Genomic DNA, 20,296 nt, shown 5'->3' with positions numbered 1-20,296 from the left:
ACCAAGCGGTCGGGGGGGGAACCCTATTCGATATCGACATGGTCTACGGATTGGATCCGATGAGTCGTGGTATTTCATCGGATCCAATCTGTGGACAACCTAGACGAGCTCTTATTGATCGCGCTCGAGATGGTTCGTAACCGAGCGTTAACGAATGAGCCTCGATGTCGATTTGGTCCATGGATTGGATTCGATGGGTCGTGGTTGTCACGGGACCACATGCCAAGGATTACGTAATTAGAGGGTTCTTCAGCACTTTCTGCGTAGCATCCCATCTTGACTCTCTTCGTGCTACGTCTTGTAATCTAAAACATCGCTCAGCAGCTTGAACGGCTGGCCGAGTACGGGGCACCACGAATCGTGTTCCAATGGGTTCCAGGACACGCGAACATTCTGGGTAACGAGCGAGCACACGACCTGGCACAAGAGATGCAACCGAACTCGATCGAGACATCCCACACACCAACAAACTCAAATCAGTGACCATACGCGAACGGAATGGGCTACAAAAGGAGAAGAGAAAACGGCTAGAACAGAGCCAGGGGGGTCAACACACGAAGAACCTCGACCGTGCCTTGCCTGGACCGCATACACGACAACTCTACGGGAAGGAGCGTACTTCATAGCACAACTACGCACCGGCAAAAGCAGACTCAACACGTACCTCCATAGAATTAAGGCGGCAGACTCGGACCTATGTGAACAGTGCCAACGCCCGGAAACTGTGCGACACTTTTTAGTCGAATGTACACGATGGTCGGCTAGGCCTTGACATGGGCCGGGTCAACCCAAAGTATAACTATTTATAGACCCTTTCCTTGTAGAGTAAGTAGATGCGAAGAGCCCTACGTATAAATTAGCTAAGCACAGTAACATATGGTATTAACCAAGCAATTTTCAAAATCATTGAATTGAAGGGAATGCTCATGAAGCAATAATCATTGTAATAGTTAACTTAGTTGGAATAATATATACTACGAGAAAGTCTTTGGCATAGTTCATTGAGTCCGAGCTCTTGCAATAGTAATAGTTATTGTAATAGTTACTTGTATTGGATTACGCGCATTATGTCATCCTGTATTTAATTAAACTTTGGGCGACCCAACGGGTTTTGGGCGGGTTGGACCCCTTTACCGGCCCAACCCTGCAGGGTTTTGGGTCGAAAGAATAATAGCCCAAAACCCGCCGGGTTAACCCGGCCCATGTCAAGGCCTAGGGAGAAGAGATAGGTTCTCCCATTGCCATGATCAGCCATGACGCACGACTTGCATCCAGTGCGGCAAATAATTTGACGATTATTAGATCGTCAGATACCTCATGCTGATCCAGTCATTCTATCAGATGCACCGGAGTCAGGACAAATGTATCAATCATCAGCAAGTGACACCATTCGGAGTTAAGTTATATAAGATAATTAGGTGTGGCATAATTAGCAAAATTTAATTCTTTAGGAATAGTTTGACTTGTGGGCAGTCTGGTCTTTAAGAACAGGAGCTCATCTGAGGAAGCACAAACACAGGATGCGAAAACCCGGTGATAAAACTCACTATCAGGGTGGGGACGTACGAGGGAACGAGAGTAGAGATCCGACAATGATATTACTATCCAATGCACTATAAAGTCCAAGACGAGAGACAAAGAACGTGCGATGCTATCCCAGATACTTATAGCCAGCGGTACAGTCATGCCGCAAGGCTACCACGCAGGCACACAAGGCTATTCGGCAGCCATAGTGGGCATGCCAAGACCGTTTGAGGGGGTTCCAGGTTGTGCCATGACACTCACGCTGCCTCGACAAGGGTTTGAGATTCAATCATCTACATAGTCTTTGTGCACCTCGCAACGTATAGTTCCTATCTCATGGCTGAGTTGTCGATAGAGATTAGCTGTCTTCTTCAGCTCAGAATTCAGGTCTCACAAGACTGCTACGGCCACCAATCCCTCCTCAGCTTTCAGGTTTGTCCCTGAAGTTCAGGTCCTATTAGAAGCTACCAACCCTTGGCCGGGCGGTCGGGATCTTGCCAGTAGATCTTCAAAGGTATTCTGATATCCATCTGGTTTCTCTTGCACAATCTTGGCTGCCCAGAGGGAAACGTGTCCAGGTACATCTTTGGCGACAGCGATTGCGGGAACGGTGCTTAGCGTTGGAACATGACTTCAGTGAGTGCCAATGGCCAGCTCCATCGAAGCAATTTGACAAGCATCTGAGCCGCAGCAGCACGCCTGACCGGGGCTTAAGATTGTCCCCTTCCCGAATCTTCGAAACAGTGTCCTCATTGTAGGTGTCATGGCACAACCTGGAAGCCCCTCGAACGGTCTTGGCAGGCCCACTGTGGCTGTCGAATAGCCTCGTGTGCCTGTCGATAGCCTTGCGGTATGACTGCACCGCTGACCATAAGTATCTGGGATAGCATCGCACTGCTTTCGTGTTCTTTGTCTCTCGTCTTGTACTTTATAGTGCATTGGACAGTAATATCATTGTCGAATCTCCACTCTCGCTCCCTCGTACGTCCCCACCCTGACAGTAGGTAAGTTGACAGAATTTTCTTATGAGCCTCTTTAGTGGACTTAGAATCTTTCCAATTTTTTCGAACTCCCCGGACGTCGTCAAGTGTCCATAGTATTGTGATAAAGAGTGAAGAAACATCTACCTCGTGGGACTGCTCCCATTTCTGGAACATCCTAGAAGCCATATACAGTAGACTGCCAATAAGGGTATTGGCGTTAATAGCATGGTTCGAAAGACTAAAGACTCCGAATTGGAACTGGTGTTGGTGATTCGGTCCCGTCACGTAGAGAATGTTTTCTAGCTTGTCATGTGGCGCTCCTGCCTTCCTTCTTCAAGGCAGGCTAGCGCCTTAGTACCTCCGTGCCTTCATAGCTGAGACAGACAGTCTCAAGATAGCAGACAGCAAGCATTCAGATAGGTTCCTTTCGCGTTTTTTGTTCGTGCTCCCACATGTCATCTATATGAACAATGTCGTCCAAAGCCAGACAATTTAGTGCTTGAAGCGTCTGATGGAAGACGGACCTCGACAATAGGCTCGCAATTTTTGCTCTCGATTAAAGATTCCGTTCCACATGCTAGGCTTTCTCGGCTTTATGTGAGAGCACTGTCACGCGGACACGGCTGGGTAGAGGGGATCAATATCACCAGGACTTCTCGCTGTTTAGTTGTGGTGGGCGGACTTGTCAGGCGCGAAACTGTCGAAATAATCCAGGTTCAGGTCGCTTTCGTGAAACATGTCGCTCATGAAGTCGTTGTTAAGTCCTCGGATCTGGAAATCCACGTTCACAGCCTTCTCGTTAGACGCGCTTCCGACAGCCTGAGTGTTCGACGTGCCTGAATCCCGATCTGTGTTTCCAGCAGGGTTGATTTCAGGATTCTGAAAACGCCCGCTCCGACCATAAAGCCATGGCGAGTGTCCGAGCCCAGGCACCGGTGGGACCTGAGGCGGAAAGGGCGTCGAATGCGCAGCGCTCATTGCGACACCAGGATCATATTGTGCTCCCGGACGCCAGTCCTTAGCTCGGAGGAGTGAAAAGAGGTGCTCCGATGGGTAATCAGTGACACAGGATATCAGGTCCGGAAATTGGGCAAAAAAGGCCGAGTTTAGGATCCAATTGTTCAGATTATTGATGGTGGTCTCCAAGCCCTCCTCGAGTTTCAGCCCAGACTGGTCCTCCTTCACACTGATGGGTAAGCCTGGACCGTGGTGGGTAAAATTGTAGACCTGGAAATGCCGTACAAAGTGGACCGAGAGATCCTTAGGGCTGTAGATGTGCCAACTAGTCGACAGCTTCTCGCGAAGGCCGGGCCTATTGGCTTCCGTCAGCATCTTCTGTTCCCGAGCACGCAACCAGATCGGTATATACCAGAGGAGAATGTCAATGAAGAGGGGATGCTCTTTCTGGAGTTGGGATCTCGTGGGCCACAACCATGATGGGACCTTGGCGAGGTTTTCGGGGGTCGGAAATGCGAGGAACTAAGAGGTATCAGAGGCTTGGACTGGCATATGGATGAATCGCCTCATAGTAGGAAAAGAGGCGGCAGTGCCTAGGATCACATACCATGAAGAAATTGTAGGCCTTCCAGAAAATCGAGATACATTCGATAACCGATCTGAAGATCGATCTCCACGGGGTTACGATCTCGCAAGCACACAGGGCGATGGCTCGGCGTTGGATCTCCACCTCAGAAACTATTTCGGACGTGTCTTTGGCGTCGGCTTTTTCGGCAACACTGGCATTCTGTGCGTCCGGAACGAGTCTTTCGAGAAGATTGGCGTAGAACGACTTCTCTTTGGCAAGCTCACGGATCGACTCTGGGAAAACCGGGGTTAGCATTGTTGACCCGCCACGAGAAAAAACGACGCCCTACCTGCTGTGAGAGAGTCACTGCGGGAATCCAAGGCACAGCAACTAACGATGAACTCGAATCCGGATTTTGGGTGGTGGAGGAGCTTCCAGCTGGTTACAAACTCGACAATGTCATCCACGACCACTTCCCACGGTCGAGAGCTGTCGCGGAATTTGATGGGAACGCTCCGAAACATGGTGCTGTGGAGGATGGGGAGGGAGTCTTCGGGGTTGGAATGGTCGAAGTGTCGCTGGTGCTCTAAATTTGGCACTTGGTCACCCCTTGTCCAGAGAGGTCCAGGACTAGGTGGTGGGCATTGGAGGGACAGTCGAGTTGAGCTGTGGACTCCTCTTCCCGTCATCCGGTTCTCCTCGAGGCATTCTTCGGTTGAGAGAAGAATAGACTCCAGCTTCAATTCATATCGTTCAACTGTCGCCCAGAGTGCGGCGTTCTCCTGGACCAGCTGGCGGACCAGACTGTTGTGGTCGCCTCGTAAAACGGCGGCCAGCCTATCTTCTAGCTGGGCGACATTGCGCTTGACTTGCTGTCGTGCTCTTCTCTGACCAAGCCGGTCCATGACTCTCTTTCGTTCCAACTGTCTTTCATTCATTTTTTTCTTCCAGTTACGGCCCTCCATGGTTGGCGTCGAATCTCTGCTTCCGATGACGACGAGCAGAAAGATTTTCGGGAAGTGCAAGAGAGAGTAGTATGAGAAGACAACTAATTCAAAATATGAAAAGTCTGCGTACCCGGTGGGAACAACGTGGACGAGACGGAAGGGGAGGAAAGAAGCGGCCTCATCAAAATAACACATATTATTTAAGAGCCGGGTGCCCGACCTAGAATCAAACACTAGGCCCACCCCCATCTTCCGGTGACCCCACATTCAGGGATTCCTAGCTTTGGTACTTCGGAATAGGAGCGTTTGAAAGTAAGTCCTCGGTTGTCGTCGAGACTTGTTCGCTTAAGAAGGTTGGTCATGAACAAGACCGGGTGCATTCAATGTAGTCCAGTACTAAACAGGAGACGCTGAAACGTGGAAGTCCCCCTGATCTACCAACTATTTACTATCATGGAGAATTCGGCTGCTTATCGGTGCAGGCGTGCGGGCTCTCTCATGAGGAGGGCCTTTGTCGCGCAGGCGACTTAAGGATGAACTTTGGTCCGAGGAAATAGGCTCATCAGCGGCCCATCTCTACTCGGTCCCAGGTGGCACGTGTTTGTTCTGTATTGTGTGCATTAACCTGTCCGGAAGCCTTCTAGAGTGGCAATTCACCGTGATTTCATTCTTATGCCAGCAGTCCGGGCTTTCTGGTGCTTCACTATTCTGCGCGTGCTGGCACTCTAGTTCTGGAAACGAGCTCTGAAACGGAAAGAAATAGAATCCAGAGACTCCCTACAGAACAAGGAAGCTTAAAGATCGTTTAGATGGCCCAGATAGTCTGTAGGCTTCTATGGACTACCACTTGAACTGGGAGCGTGTGAAGAATCCGCGTAAGCCGAGGGGAGAAGGCGGAGTTGGCGAATCTTTGCATCGAAATGTTCGACACGAATTGCATTATGGCCGGGAAAGGCGGGGTCGGGTAGCTCCTCGGGGTGGGGGAAGGAGGGGGGATTATCTCGGGAGCTGTGAACCCGGCTATGTTGTTTGCATTTTGTACGGAGTAGGGTTTTGGTCCAGGTCCTTAGTTAGCGAGGTTGGTGGCTCTCCAGCCGACCAAGTATGAAGACCTGAACAGCATGTATAGATGATCCGGTTGTATGCCTCAAGGATTGCAATCGAGCATTGTTCTGTATTCTATCTCCTTCCCACGTACTCACAACGACTTCCTCGTTCCACATATATTTGTACTGGGCGCAGAAGTGCCCGTGATACAAGGAGAAGCCGTGAAAATCTTCCGAATGGGGGGTAAAATACACCGATCGCGGCGACTTGGAGTTGTAACCTCGGAGGCGCTCGTGATGGTGGTTTCAACAGTTCCTTTTACACCCTGAAAAGGACAGGCTTCTTCAACTCAGTAAATTTGACCTAAATTTTTCCATTTGGCTGCGTGGACCTGTTCGATGAATGATGTCTAATCCGGGTCACGTCTCTAAACAAACGTTTCTCTTATAGCTTCGAGCGCGTCTTCGATTTGGCTAGAAGGGAGCTTTGGTTTAGTATCTATACGATATGGGTAGACATAAAAGAGTGCTTACCTTCCAACATCTTCCTTTTTTCCTCGAACCTTTTCTTGGGAGCGTCTTCGACAAATCTTTCGGCGAGGGCGTCGACTGAATCATACACAGCCAACATGCGCTTCTGCCTCAAGGGCAGATTTTGCAGTCTCTTCGTTTCCATCATACTCTTCCCATCATTAATGTGGAGCTGTTGCTCCAGAAACTGGATGACGATGTCGTGAAAGTGTTCGGCGGGGAAGACGCGATTCACCATCCCCCAGTCCTTGAGTTCTTCTACTGTCAGCTTTCGGCCGAACATCAGGAAGTCGTTGGCACGGTGGACGCCCACGGTCTGTGCAAATAGTGTAGAGCTTCCGTTCTCCGGGACCAGACCGAGGGCGTTGAAAGGAATCTGGAGCCAGACCCCCTGGGCTGCTAGAACGATGTCGGCAATGCCCTCGAACCACGCTGCTCCACCACCCACTGCGGGTCCATTGAGGGCAAGAACAAAGACTTTCTTATGGTCGATCATCGAACGGAGAAGTTCTAAGGCTAATATAGAATGACAGGAGTCAGACCTCTTACCAAACAAAGCATGTCGCTACCAGGGACTGACCAGAAGAAAAATAGCCCAGATAAGCGACCTTCTTTTGGGCGGTGGATGACCATTCAGTCGATAACGATGGGCTGCCCGTTCCTTTCACATCAGCGCCGGACGAGAAAAAGCGTCCTTTTCCGGTAAGCACTGTGAAAACAGTCTTGGGATGTTCGTTGAGAGCCCGCAGCGCTTCGATCAGCTCCACTATGAGTTCGGTGGTAAAAGCGTTGAGTTGTTTCGGCCGGTTTAGCTGCTTCGTCATGAGAAAGTGTGTTGTAGGAGGAAAAACGGAAGTAAAAAGGAAATCCTGCCGAGCAACCTCTGACGGAGATGCGAAACGAAAAGAGGTTGAAAAGAGAGCCACATTACCGTGATGATGCCAATCTGGTTTTTGATATCGACCTCAAGGCCTTTGTACCTGTGGTCGGCCATGGTCTTGAGGCGCTGTGTGAATCTACAGAGAGCGAATTCAAATTCAAACTGCTTCTAGTGGCCGAAGACCTCTGAGGGACCAGCATGACCGTCACTACATGGTCTTTATAACGCCGTCAGTCGCAGGGGGTGCGCAGCCAGTTCATGTGGATCTTGAAATTGCCGTTTAACGCGTCCCCCTAGAACTAATTTTACATCCACTTTTCCCTATTTATCTTCGTATCTCGCTGATTTTCAGAAAACGTTCTACTCCGCTTCTTGGGTGCTTTATCTTCGCCCGGCAAAGACGACCCACATCCCCAAAACCTAAGCGTAGTGCATCGCGAACCACTACTCGTACAAACCGAAGAACACCAAGGTGGAAGCGAACTACCGAGGTCCGAGAACTCCTGAGAAGTCTTGGTGGTTAACTCATTCTCAGCCTTGGTTACTTCAGAACCCACACAGTTCACGTCAATGGGCAAGCCTAGACTATTTGGCAGCATGTATTAAACTCCGGTGAACTCTTGCCTCGAGTACTCTCCAAACCAGGACGAGGCTCGGGTCGCCCACAAGGCTGAAGAAGCGTCCGCGTGGCTCAAGTGTCGGTGCTGGAATGACAGTGCGCTCTCTTCGCCGAAAACACCGGCGTGAAACCCTCATAACCTACCCAGCATATCTCTGCCTTTCCCTTCTGAATCATTGTGACTGTTCGGGCAATGGCAGAGAACCCAGCCAAGGCTACGGCCATTCCCGACTTTGACTCATTGCCTGCGGTCGGAGACATGCCCCAAGGCTGTGCATGGGGCGTTTTTGATAAGGGCGAGCAGAAGGATCACCTTGGTTGTATCAACATCCTGACTCCTGAAGTCGTCCAGCAAGCCTGCAAGGAAGCTCGTGACGGAGTTTCAATTTCGCTAAATTGGTCGATGGCGGCTGCCAGGAATCTACTCCCACCACGCAAAGGGCTTGTCCACACAGTGCACGATTATCATGGCGAGCCCTTCAATTTTGGTTTCCACTCGTTCGATGACGAGGTCGAGTTCAACACGCAAGCATCCAGCCAGTGGGATAGTTTGGTGCATTTCGCCCATCAAGATACCGGCCTGTGTTACAACGGGGTTATGCCGACAAGGGAGAGTCTTACCCAGAACGGCAGAGATGTCGACTCTGACAGAATTTTCCCTACTCTCAATCATTGGCACCATCGAGGTGCTTTGGTCGGTCGCGGAGTGCTTCTGGACTATCGTGCCTGGGCCCGAGAAAAGAGCATCTCCTATGACTGCTTCGACTCACAAACCATTTCTATCAGCGACTTGGAAGCGATAGCCAAGCATCAAGGCACAGAGCTCAGGTTTGGTGACATACTCATCATTCGGTCCGGCTATACCGAGGACCTTGAAGCCCTCGATGTTGCGGACCAGGAACGGGTCATGCGATCAGGCCGGGCAATCGGAGTCGAAGGCAACGTCCAAACCGCGAAATGGTTTTGGAACCATCATTTTGCGGCAGTGGCGGGCGACATGTTGGCGTTTGAGGTGCTGCCACCACTACTCAATCACGAAAACAAGCGAGAGGGTGGGACGCGGGACCTTGGTACGATGTCTCCTCCCTTTCCACGACAGATAAAATGCTGACCCCAGGCCATTTCAGTGTTACATCAATACTTCCTTAGCCTGTTTGGGCTCAACATTGGGGAGCTTTGGGATCTCTGTGCCCTGGGCGAACATTGCAAGAGGGCCAAAAGATATGAGTTCCTACTCACCAGCGTTCCACTAAACGTTCCTGGGCTGGTAGGATCACCACCAAACGCTGTTGCTGTGTTCTGAGGCACTGTCGCGTCAATAAAGATCGGAGCCGTACCAAAATACAATGATAAAGGAGACGAAATGTGCTCTTGAATTAAAAATGGCATTGATGTATTCGAAGAACTGCTCCGAGGGGGGAAGCACGTTCGATTCTAACAAACATCGGAAGATTAGCCGGCATGCGTTCCGATGAGACCACTGTATTCCATTTCTTCAGAAAACTACCTCGACGCCCGACATTTTAAGCGGTGTCTCAGCCTAAATATCAGGCGAAACCTGACACAGTAAGAGATTGGAACTTTATAAAAAACGGTAAAGGTGTCAGACGCGGCCAGGGGGCATGCACAGAGCGGGTACAACAGGATGAGGACTCACGTATGTGAAGGCAGAATATCTCTGTCTATGCGGGTACAGGGTGAAGTAACCCTTAGCGGACAGTCGCGTGGTGAAAGCGTCCTTTCTATCCCCTTAGCTGCTGTCTGGCAAGAGGAGCACGCCAGATACATTGGTAGAATCAGCTGTCAGAGAGGACTATTCTAGGACGCGAAATTGGAAATTCTACTCAGGCGTCACGAAATCCCATTCTGCAGGGAGATTGGGCTAATCCTGTGTCAAACTTCTCTTCATCGAAAGAAGGATGCTCTGTTCTCTATATACTTGTCGAGGTGCTGAGGCTCCTTTTATAGACATGCGGATGCTACACGGTTGCACAGAGCAACCATCTGTAACGTCGTTGCCTATGGAAACCTCGTCAATATTTACGGCGGGGAATATACACAATACCCCTCTAGTCAACACAATTGTTCATGTCGAACAAGGTCTCACTGAAACGGTTGGATAGTAACAAATACCCCTTATTGTTGACATTATCCAGACTGTACTTATGCCTGTGCTGTAGCCTGCGGCAGCCTACAGCAGCCTAGATGAGTAACTGTGTATTTAAAGTCGCTCATTGTCCTTAGATAGTCAGACAGACAAATCTCCATAGCCCAATGTGCATGCACTTCTGCATTCATTCTCTCAACACTTATTGAGAAAGGGGGTTATCACCTCTATGCAGGATTTAGGGGTAGAAATAGGAGAAGAAAAGGGGTCAACCAATGTGTATATAAACCTGCAACCTGGCAGGACCAGTTGCGAGGTGGACAGAGCATTTAATATATCTCAAGTTGTTCCCCAGTTTGACAGTTCAACATCCTGCCCTTCGTATCGTTGCATGGACTATTGCTAGGTCATTTTGAACTCATACAGGGACCAACTTGGGTGCTATTTTCCATACCCCGCACGACAATCGAAGTGATCGACTCGTATGAGAGACCCAAAACACTTACTGTGGTATCACCTGGAATTTTCGTCCCCCTCCCTCGGAGTACGCTAGGCGGGCCGCACTAAGCTAAACTAGATTAGGCATAGATCATGTATTTTTACAAGGGCATTGTTTGTTTATACTCTATAGAATTCTATGAAGTAAATACAGTGTGTTTACAGGAACTTAGGGGTGCCTGTAGCATCTCTAGGTACCCTTACCAATGGATATTACCTTATTACTTAACCCTAGACGTAATTATAGCTGGAGGGGGCCATTTACCAAGTGGTGAAATAGGGGTAGAGTTATAGGCGCAATCTAGGCAAGAGCTGTTTTTATGACACTTCAAAACACGGTACAAACTTAGCCTAATCACGTTCAGCTCATTGCGGCCCGCCTAGCGTACTCCGAAGGGAGGGGACGAAAATTCCAGGTGATACCCAGAGTATAAATTGTCTCGGTTCTAAAGAAGGACGACGTACCCGGAGCACCGAGATCTGTACGGCTCGCTCACTGCACTTTGGAGAGATTCACGAAACCTCAAACAACCCACAACCCATTCAATATGTCGGACATCTTGCATCTTGAAGAACACCAGTCGACAGGGCAGCTTCCACGAAAGGTGTGGACTGTCACACTCACCCTTGCGGTAATCGCGCTTTCGGTCAGGCCCCTTGTCCCCTAGGTCATCCTTACCACTGAAGACGTAACAGGGCAGCTATGTTATTTCCTTAGCCATCTATCTGACGGCCGTGACCATCATCGCCAACATCGATGCAAGCGTCGGTGAGTGTGGACCTTTGCCCTGTGATACCGTACCTAAATTTGCGCAGGCCCTAGTACCGCATATACCTGGATAGCTTCTGCATACACCGTGTCCTATGCAGTTGCTTCGGTTCTCTTTGGCTCACTCGCCGATTCATTCGGTCGAAGATGGTTCTCCATCTCAGCGGGAGTCTGTGTGGGTCTAGGAAGTCTTATCGCAGCACTGGCACAGAATGTGGGAACAGGTGAAGGAAGATTTGTAACCCGCTATCAAATCTCCATGCTAACAAGAAACTGTAGTCATCGCTGGCATGGCCATCATGGGGATCGGAGGAGCTGGGGGCATCCAATGTATCTCCGCTGTCTCCGAGATCAGTAAGTCTTTTTCTGACCGGCGGGAGATCTTGAGCTCAGTCTGAGAAATACCTAGTACCTACAAAGTCCAGGGGCCCGATCGTGGGAATCATTGAGATTCCATTTGTCGTGTTCACCATCGCAGGCTCCTACTTTGGTAGTGCACCCCGCGTCCCCTTTCAGATATCAATCTGCAGGCACTAAATCATTGTGTGTACCCTAGCTCATCGGATGGCTGTCGACACTGGCCCCGGTTGGCGTTCCGTTTATTGGATTGGAGTGGCCTCAGGTTTCTTCTTCAGCATCCTCACCTTGATCTTCTACAAGCCTCTACCCCCTCTTGCGACTCTCGAGCAGACAACGGCACAGATATTGAGTGATTTCGACTATTTGGGCTTTGTCGGCCTTACCGCAGCCGTCACGTTGATTCTCATGGGAATCATCTGGGAACCCGCACACGGATCGACAAGTCCTCATTTCCTGGCGCCACTTCTCATTGGCTTCGCGCTGCTGGTGGCCACAGGAGTTTTTGGTGAGCGCGGCCCTGTCCGACGACAAAGCTAGGCTCTGACGTTCACGTACTTAGAGACGTATTATGCGAAAAAGCCGGTTCTGCACCCAAAGCTGTGGAGACGTTTTCGGACCTTTTCCCTGCAGTGTATTGTCATCTTTGTCAGCGGGATGCTCTTTTATGCGTTGCAAGCATTATACCCACAGTACATGACGTACTGCTTCGACGGCGACAATCCGATCCAAGTCGGCAGAGACGGTTTTCCACTAGGTGTCAGCACCGCGGGTGGGGTCACGGCCGGTCTCGTCCTGCCATATCTTTCGCGTTACATCGGCACAAACTGGGTGTTGGTGTTGGGTATGGTGGAATGCACCGTGTTTATTGCTCTTCTCGCACTGGTTGGTGAGTATACCGAGGTTGCGAATTCGTTTGGGTATTGAACCTCTCTGGTAACCACTGAATTGTTGGCTTAGAACCAAATGGGAAACCGATGGCCAAGGGGTTCGCTTCAGCTGCAACATTTGGCATTGGTAAGTAGCTCCAGGAGCGAAAATAAAGCCTACAGTGTGTTTTCGCTGACACCTACGGTTATCCCAGGCTGGACGAATCTTCTAAGTATTCCACTTATTCAACTCTGCTCTCCCGATGAGTGGATTGGATTCGCGACGGGTCTCAGAACACTCATGAGCCTCGGAGGTGGATCCGTCTCTACGTCCATCTACTCCACCATTTTCGCTGGGAGAAGCCAGGCATTTGTTCCGCAAATGGTCTCCGAGGCTGCGACAGCTGCTGGACTACCTAAGAGTTCAGTGGCCGCGCTTCTCGGAGTCTTGACTGGGACGACTCCGACCGTGTCGCCAACCTCGATTCCCGGGGTCACTCCACGTATCCTTGAAATTTCGACTCTGGCTCTGCGAAAGGCCTACCTTAGGGCTTTCAAGTATGTGTGGTATTCGAGCATTCCGTTTGGGGTCATCGCAACCGCTGCAGCTGCTTGGACAAAAGATCTCTACCCGGTCATGACAATGAAAGTTGCTCAAAGGCTCAAGGACGACAAGCAGCAGGACGCGGTATCGGATGACCTGGAGGTGGATTCTCAATCCGAGCTTCCCACAATAAAGCCGGATGCTGCGAAAGTGGATATGGAGTGAAGAGGGGAATGGAGTGATTGGCTGAGATGGATGCCCTGCATGCCTCCATGGACCCCACAAGAGCGCACCCCTCTGAGTATCACGAACCCTGGGAGTTATAGGCACACAATTCATAACCAAAACGAAAAATCAAAACATTGTGTGCTTTTCTCTGAAAGGTAGTCCATCGACTGCATTGATATATATCTCTTGAATTTAGTAGCTGCTACGTTTCTACCAACGGATGCCCTTCGTGACGTTCTGCTTGATTTGCAAGTCTGCGACCACTGGTACCACGGCTCCTGCGAAGAAAGACTAACAATACATCATCACATTGAGCGGAGATGTCTGTTTGGGCAGAGTCTGCCTGCCAACTTGCAGTCTGCTTCTCAGCTACACCCCTCAAATATGCTTCGAAATGAGATCTTTAATCCAGACCACCGTCCTATGTGATTGAGACTCACCAGTGGATAGTGTCTTTAGACACTACTGGGACCTTTTTTTCTTCCCGCCTTTTTCTCGACTCGTGCTTACACGAGCCGCGCCCATCGGATTTATCGAGTCGATGGGAAATGAGGGGTTATCATGTCGGCACGATCATTGTCGTAATCCTTCCACCCCTGCCGGCCGATTCCTCCTCGAGAGTGGCACACCTATACTTCCAATCCTTTACATATGTTACCATGCGTCACTCGTGGATGAATCGCAGACTGTATCTTACCAATTACGAGCTTTGGGTCTAATAGGTAGCGTCTAGAGATGGCACAAACAGCAGATCCCAGGTGGGAGCACCGAGTTTCAAGGCTGCTGCTCGAAAGGATGAACGCCTCTAGAGTCGCATTTGGCAACCTCACCAATTCCCAGCAAGTGGCAATCATCTCTCTGAGCATTCTCGCGCTTGCATTGACATTCTGGTACATGTATACCCCGAGATACCCTGATGTCCCAACTCTCAGAGTCTCAAAAAAGCCTTGGATAATCGGCACTATAGAAGACAAGATCATGTTCATCACCAACAGCAAGGAATTACTTCAAATCGGCTGGGAGAGGTACTCGAGCAAGGGGATCAATTATCTCATCAACCTACCGCTTCGGAAACATCTCATCATGGCCCCGCAGTTTTCAGAAGAAATCCGCACAGCACCTGCAGAATTTGTCGACAACACCATTGCCAACAGCGAGGTAAGTGCGTGCCACGGGAGACGGCACAGTCATTGGTGCCACGGATCCTTCTCAATGTGAAGTCCTATGCGCTGACGCATCGTTACAAATAGATCACTCAAGTGGCCTGGACCATTCATTCCCGTTTAGCTTGGGATCAGTTTCATTTCAAGACTCCCATTCGTAAAACCCTGACCGAAAGCCTTGGTCCCAAGTTGCCGGACATTGTCGAGGAGGCCAAAATGTGCCTCCATGAATATGTAGGCAGATCGAAAGGTATGCCACCAATGATTCATTGATTATCACTTCACCATGGCACATGATCTTGTCGAGGCTAACGCCGCCTAGATTGGACACCCCGCAAGATGTACACATTGGGCTTTGATATTGTGACTCGAACTGCGAACCGCCTCCTCTTTGGTGCCGACCTGGCCCGGGACCCTGAGTTTCAACGACTATCCATCCATTACACGGACATCCTATTTGGAGGCGCGGAGAAAGTCCGTAACTTGCCGTCCTTTCTGAAGCCCATCGTCATGTGGATGGCTACCGACTTGTATCCTGCCCAGAAGTTAGCTAAGAAAATACTCGGACCGATTATTTCCAAACGGATCCAAGATGAAGACCGCTTTAAGGCTGATGGTCGACAAGAAGAGTGGGAAAAGGTGAAGCCATTTGATGCCATCCAATGGGTCCTCGACGTGGCACCACCCGATCAACGCCGCACAGATATGATGGTCTATCGAATGCTCCACATCAACGTCGCCGCCATCCACACAAGCAGTAGCACCTTTCTGGAAGCCTTTTATTTCCTATCAATTTCCCCTCAGTATCACGATGAACTGCGGGAGGAAATTACCAAAGTCTTTCGTCAGGAAGGATCGTGGACTAAGCAAGCTCTAACCCATCTGGTTAAGCTTGACAGTTTTATCACAGAAGCACTTCGATTGTGCCCTAATGCACCTGGTATGTGGTTCAGCAAGCTACAATGTTTGATCTGGATCCATGTGTGACGCGTTACTAACATCGACGGCGCCACTAGTGAAACTCCAACGGTACACGATCAGGGATTGGAGGCTGAGCGATGACTCGGTCATTCCCAAGGGCAATTATTTATGGACGAATTACCTATCTCTTTCGCTAGACGACAGGACATGGAAAGACGCCCGCCAATTCGACCCCTGGAGAATGTACCGCCGACGACAGCAAGAGGGTCAAGCGAACCAGCATCAGTTTGTCATGACCTCCTCGACCAACCTCACTTTTGGTCACGGGAAAAACGCGTGCCCTGGCCGGTTCTTCGCCGCGAATGAAATCAAGACACTTATGGCGCTCATCATCATGACCTACGAGATCCGATGTACCAACATCAAGGACGGCGTCAACGAGATCATAGATGGAGGCTATCTCAACCTGGCCAAGACCCCTATTCAGCATCCCATCGTGGAGTTCAAGTATAGGGGTGATTCCATCCCTGGAGATATCAGACCACTGTTCACCCAAATTTAGAGGTAGATCGGTCGAGAATGTTGAGAATCATTCCGTAATGGATGCCATAGTAATAATCTCCTGGGCGGTATGACTCAATTGCAAGAACGATTTTGGTTGGCGGACTCTCTTCAATGCAGAGATTAGACTGGCGAATTCCCCGATGATACAGTCATTCCTTCCTAACAGCCTGTAGTTTAGATATAGACTAAAAGAATGCTGTGGCCTTAGATAAGAGGCAATTTATTCTTTCACTATATCTAAGCCGTCAACCTACTACACCCAGCCAAATCTACTCTATCGACCACTCATGGTCACTTTCCCTGATATATGGGGCAAGTTCGCGGGAAGCTGTGGCTTTCACAGAACCGTCGCCTAGGAATGCAAAACGGTTTCCGTAGCGATATTTGATGTTGAAATCCTCCATTCGAGGGTCTTTGATGCTTTTTAGGAAATGTATAGTCTTCGGTCTAAAGTTATTCAAACAAATCTCAAGGATCCGAAATGTTGGACGTACCGAGCCAGGCCAGACAAAAATCCTGCCGTTCATTTTGCCGTCTTTGAACCAGCTTCTGCAGTTCTCTTGCCAAACAGTTGTCTTGTGATACTCGTCGAGATGGCTGTAAATGTCGTCGAGGGCTTCTTGTTTGACCTCAATTGATTCAATTCCCTCATGTTGTATTTTCTTCACCAACTTAAGGATGTGTTCAATTGAAGTTTCAATCCCGGGCAGCAGCGTTCCGTTCGACCATGTCGCACCTGGTCCAGTGATTGTATAATAGTTTGGGTATCTTAACCACCATGTTAATTCTAGGCAAAACCTTTTTATACTTGAGGGTCATCTTACCTAGGTGCAGATATCCCAAAATATAGGTTCGGTCCATTAGTCCAGTCGTCTCCAAAGGCCTTCCCTTCCCCATTGATCAATTGAAAGGGAGGTTTGAACGCAGGCGAGAAACCCGTCGCGCAGATAAGGACGTCCATTTTTCTCTCTGTTTCCGTGCCGTCGGGATTTCTCACTCGAATCCCATCCCTAGTTACGCTTTCAATCTTAGCCGTAATAGGTTCCACGTTGGGTGATACCAATGCTTCCAAGAAGCCATTGCCAGGAGTCAGCCTCCTACAGCCTGGCGAGAACGTCGGGACCATAAAATTCTTGAGCTCGGGGTGCTCAGGCCCAATCTTCTCTGAGATTAGATCGGTAAGAACCTTTCTGAAGTAGTTATTCAGTTCTGATCCTTGCTGATAGGCCCCAAATAGAGCATTGAATTCAGCCTCCGTCCTCTTCCTAAAGTTAAGATGATACTCTTTGTCTTCCTTGAATTTTTTCTTATCTTCTTCGGTAAAGGTATATTGGTTCTGGGTTTCGTGAGTAAGATCCGAAGCCATTGGTCCGGAGCCAAAAGGTCCAGTAATCCAGGTTGGGCTTCGCATGTAGACCTGCACCTGCTTACAGGATTTCTGCAGCTCAGGTACGATCTGAACGCTGCTACTCCCAGTTCCGATAACGCCTACCGTTCTTCTGGCCAAGTTAATATCGTGGTTCCAGTTTGCTGAATGCATTAGATGCCCCTGAAAGTCATCTAGACCCGGTAGCTCCGGCCATTTCCACTTATTCAGGATTCCTATAAGATCTTAGCAAAACCATTTCAGAGAATACGTACTCCAAGGAAAAGTTAAAGCTTACCAGTAGCATTAATAAAGCAATGTGCCCAGTCGTGCCACTCCTCCTTGGTTCCTTGGTTCTGCAGGGTCAGTTTCCAGATGGCTTCCGCGCTTTGCCATTCGGCGTGGACCACTCTTGTTTTTAGGGTGATGTACTTGTGACACCCGTATCGCTCTGCAAACCCCTCGAAATATCTTTGAATCTCATCTCCGTGCGCGTAGTAGTGGTTCCAGTCTGGTTTTGGGTCGAAAGTATAAGTGTAGATGTGTGCCGGGATATCACACGCAACCCCTGGATAGGTATTCTCGTACCAGGTGCCGCCGATTTGCGCGTTCTTCTCATAGATGTTGAGTTCCCACGAATCTGGAACCAATGTTTTCTGAATTTTGTAGACAAGGCAGAGACCTGAGGCGCCTGCTCCTGCACACGCGATACGGATTTTGCGAGGTTTAGAGTGGTATTGATTAAGAATCCGGTACGGTCCGTCGGATGGAGGCTCAGGGTACTCATAATGCTCCATGACGCCGTTCGTGGTGGGCGCAGAGGCAGTATGGTCTGCGTTATTGGACATGCTGTCGAAGATTCAGGCACCTACAGAAGCAAATTGGAAACTTGGCTGAGGCACACCTTAGCAAGATCTATCAAAGAGCAATAAGAACCTAGGGAGTCATCCTTAGAGGCCTCCTTTCTTCGCTTGGGTTTGCGACATGCTTGGAGTGTCCGGGTGGGTCTGGTAAATCGAACCCCGCGCCACGACGCGAGATATACGACTCTCCGAGTCGTACGGCCTGCCGGTGCTTAGAAGTAGTGGAGTGTGGTGCAAACAGTAATGACCTGCTTTTGTGCCAGGGTTAGACTACTAGAAACCAACGAAGGTTTGTTTCGGCTCGGTAAGTTATTATATTTATCTTCTATCCATTCGCGTGCTTCTGTGCCCTGTACGAGGATTGCTTAAGAAGTCTACAGGGAAGCTGGATGCTTGCTTTGTTCTGAAAAAATGAGCCAGTCCACTTTTATTTCTCTATTTTCGGTGACACAGAGTACCTCTGACGTCGACAAACAGATTCCGCTCTACCAGAGCTTCGGTTTTGTGGTTGACGATGGCTACCAGGCTCTGGAAGGTATGCAGTCCTCGCTCTCTCGTAACTATGGCGCCGGCAACTGACCCGCTTGGGGAATCAAAATATAGTTCTTCCAGATGAGTACTTCACGGCAAGAGGAATTGAGCGGTCCAACCTGATAAAAAGTGTTTGCCTTCGACAGCCGGCAGATCCATACATGCACTTGATTCTCCATCAATTCAAGGGTTTGAAACAGGGCCCCGCCTGGCCGGCTCCCTTTGATCAAGTGGGATCCAGATGCTTTTCGATGCTGGTCAGAGACGTCGCCCACGAGGTTGCTCTAATTCGAAAAGGTTTTCCCAACATTCGGTTCCTCCACGACCCGATGACCATCCGTCGATCCTGGGGGGTAACTACGACTGCATTATTCATTGATCCTGAAGGCGGGTTTGTGGAGCTGATCGAAATTGAAAATGGGTCTCCCTACGACCCATCCAAGGTTAAAGCCCCGAACTTCGACGACGTTCAATGGCTTCACTTTATGTACAATTGCACCAATTACAAAGTGACAAAGAAATTCTACGAGTCCTTCGGGATGACTCACGACGCTGGTGTAAACTTCCGCCCCCGAAGCGGATACTATCCTACTTATGAAGGCTATTCGCAGCTAATGGAGGATGCTTTTGGGCTTGACCAAGAGACGCTACTCGAAACTGGATTCCTCCGCAACGAAGACGATGTCAGCAATATGCACCTTGAGCTGATGGACTATACTGCTGGTATGAATAGCTGTTCACGGCCTCCCATCACAAAGAGTACCAAATGTGCCCTTGCTAGACTGACGTTCTTTTGGATCCAGGGAGCCTCAAAGATCCGGACAACAAGCCCACATGGGCTCAAAAAGGAATCGCGCGTTACTGCTTTAAAGTTCCTGATTACGCGGGAGCTTTGGCTCACCAAAAGGCAAGAGGGACCAAAATCTACGTTGAAGATCAACGAGGTGCGTAGAAATCTTCCAGATATCATTGAACAGATTCTGACATGCCAACTAGCTTGCCTCATGTGGGGGAATACTCAATGGTTTTTTTTCGGTGATATGGACGGGAACCTCTTGACCCAAGAACAATGGTATCCGACAAGATGCTGGGGCGAGAAATATTGAAGGGTGCGAGATTGTACCAGGCAAATATCCCGTCGAAATCATTCACGTTTGGTAAACTGGGCTTTTCATGCGTTCCACACAGTCTTCGGGGGATTGACGGAGGCGCTAGCTCCAATTGCTCAGTCGTTGGCTCAGGTCCCAGGATTGCAGCCTCCCACCCACCATCCACTACTGAATCAAGGGCCCGCTTGCCGGAGAGATTTCTTTCCAAAGAGCGGACTGTTGGAAGCGTCCTAGTCATCCCTTCAATACAGAAAACTCGCCGGTGCAGTTGTTGCCCCTATCCCAATGAAGAAGGTTAGGTGAGTGTGTCACTGCGGCACTGCCTTGACGCGTTTCACACATTAGGTAGATT

The 20,296-nt window shown here is 49.6% G+C and overlaps 7 protein-coding genes across 7 annotated transcripts; 4 read left to right on the top strand and 3 right to left on the bottom strand.

Moving 5' to 3' along the window:
• Window positions 1-3,170: 3,170 nt before the first annotated feature.
• Z518_00125 (uncharacterized protein) lies at window positions 3,171-4,997 on the bottom strand (the record flags this gene model as incomplete). Its single annotated transcript, XM_013420729.1, has 3 exons — window positions 3,171-3,986; window positions 4,072-4,325; window positions 4,382-4,997. The coding sequence occupies 3 exons, from the start codon at window positions 4,995-4,997 to the stop codon at window positions 3,171-3,173; spliced, it is 1,686 nt and encodes a 561-aa protein (XP_013276183.1).
• A 1,473-nt stretch (window positions 4,998-6,470) lies between these two features.
• On the bottom strand, window positions 6,471-7,380 carry Z518_00124 (uncharacterized protein; the record flags this gene model as incomplete). Its single annotated transcript, XM_013420728.1, has 3 exons — window positions 6,471-6,499; window positions 6,560-7,072; window positions 7,137-7,380. 3 exons carry the CDS (start codon window positions 7,378-7,380, stop codon window positions 6,471-6,473), a joined length of 786 nt encoding a protein of 261 aa, XP_013276182.1.
• Window positions 7,381-8,248: 868 nt separating this feature from the next.
• On the top strand, window positions 8,249-9,358 carry Z518_00123 (uncharacterized protein; the record flags this gene model as incomplete). The annotated part of the gene is made up of 2 exons (XM_013420727.1): window positions 8,249-9,125; window positions 9,183-9,358. 2 exons carry the CDS (start codon window positions 8,249-8,251, stop codon window positions 9,356-9,358), a joined length of 1,053 nt encoding a protein of 350 aa, XP_013276181.1.
• A 1,850-nt stretch (window positions 9,359-11,208) lies between these two features.
• On the top strand, window positions 11,209-13,424 carry Z518_00122 (uncharacterized protein; the record flags this gene model as incomplete). Its single annotated transcript, XM_013420726.1, has 9 exons — window positions 11,209-11,307; window positions 11,357-11,429; window positions 11,477-11,653; window positions 11,709-11,783; window positions 11,839-11,919; window positions 11,986-12,294; window positions 12,349-12,675; window positions 12,747-12,803; window positions 12,871-13,424. The coding sequence occupies 9 exons, from the start codon at window positions 11,209-11,211 to the stop codon at window positions 13,422-13,424; spliced, it is 1,752 nt and encodes a 583-aa protein (XP_013276180.1).
• Window positions 13,425-14,222: 798 nt separating this feature from the next.
• Window positions 14,223-16,073, top strand: Z518_00121 (uncharacterized protein; the record flags this gene model as incomplete). The annotated part of the gene is made up of 4 exons (XM_013420725.1): window positions 14,223-14,585; window positions 14,678-14,840; window positions 14,913-15,530; window positions 15,607-16,073. The coding sequence occupies 4 exons, from the start codon at window positions 14,223-14,225 to the stop codon at window positions 16,071-16,073; spliced, it is 1,611 nt and encodes a 536-aa protein (XP_013276179.1).
• A 271-nt stretch (window positions 16,074-16,344) lies between these two features.
• Z518_00120 (uncharacterized protein) lies at window positions 16,345-18,289 on the bottom strand (the record flags this gene model as incomplete). The annotated part of the gene is made up of 4 exons (XM_013420724.1): window positions 16,345-16,515; window positions 16,570-16,843; window positions 16,900-17,677; window positions 17,740-18,289. 4 exons carry the CDS (start codon window positions 18,287-18,289, stop codon window positions 16,345-16,347), a joined length of 1,773 nt encoding a protein of 590 aa, XP_013276178.1.
• A 426-nt stretch (window positions 18,290-18,715) lies between these two features.
• On the top strand, window positions 18,716-19,941 carry Z518_00119 (uncharacterized protein; the record flags this gene model as incomplete). Its single annotated transcript, XM_013420723.1, has 4 exons — window positions 18,716-18,839; window positions 18,908-19,558; window positions 19,639-19,779; window positions 19,832-19,941. 4 exons carry the CDS (start codon window positions 18,716-18,718, stop codon window positions 19,939-19,941), a joined length of 1,026 nt encoding a protein of 341 aa, XP_013276177.1.
• Window positions 19,942-20,296: the final 355 nt, after the last annotated feature.

This window comes from Rhinocladiella mackenziei (genome assembly GCF_000835555.1).
Source record: "Rhinocladiella mackenziei CBS 650.93 unplaced genomic scaffold supercont1.1, whole genome shotgun sequence".
NCBI lineage: Eukaryota > Fungi > Ascomycota > Eurotiomycetes > Chaetothyriales > Herpotrichiellaceae > Rhinocladiella > Rhinocladiella mackenziei.
Note: the sequence above shows the minus strand (reverse complement) of the source record. Positions and strands in the feature narration are given on the sequence as shown.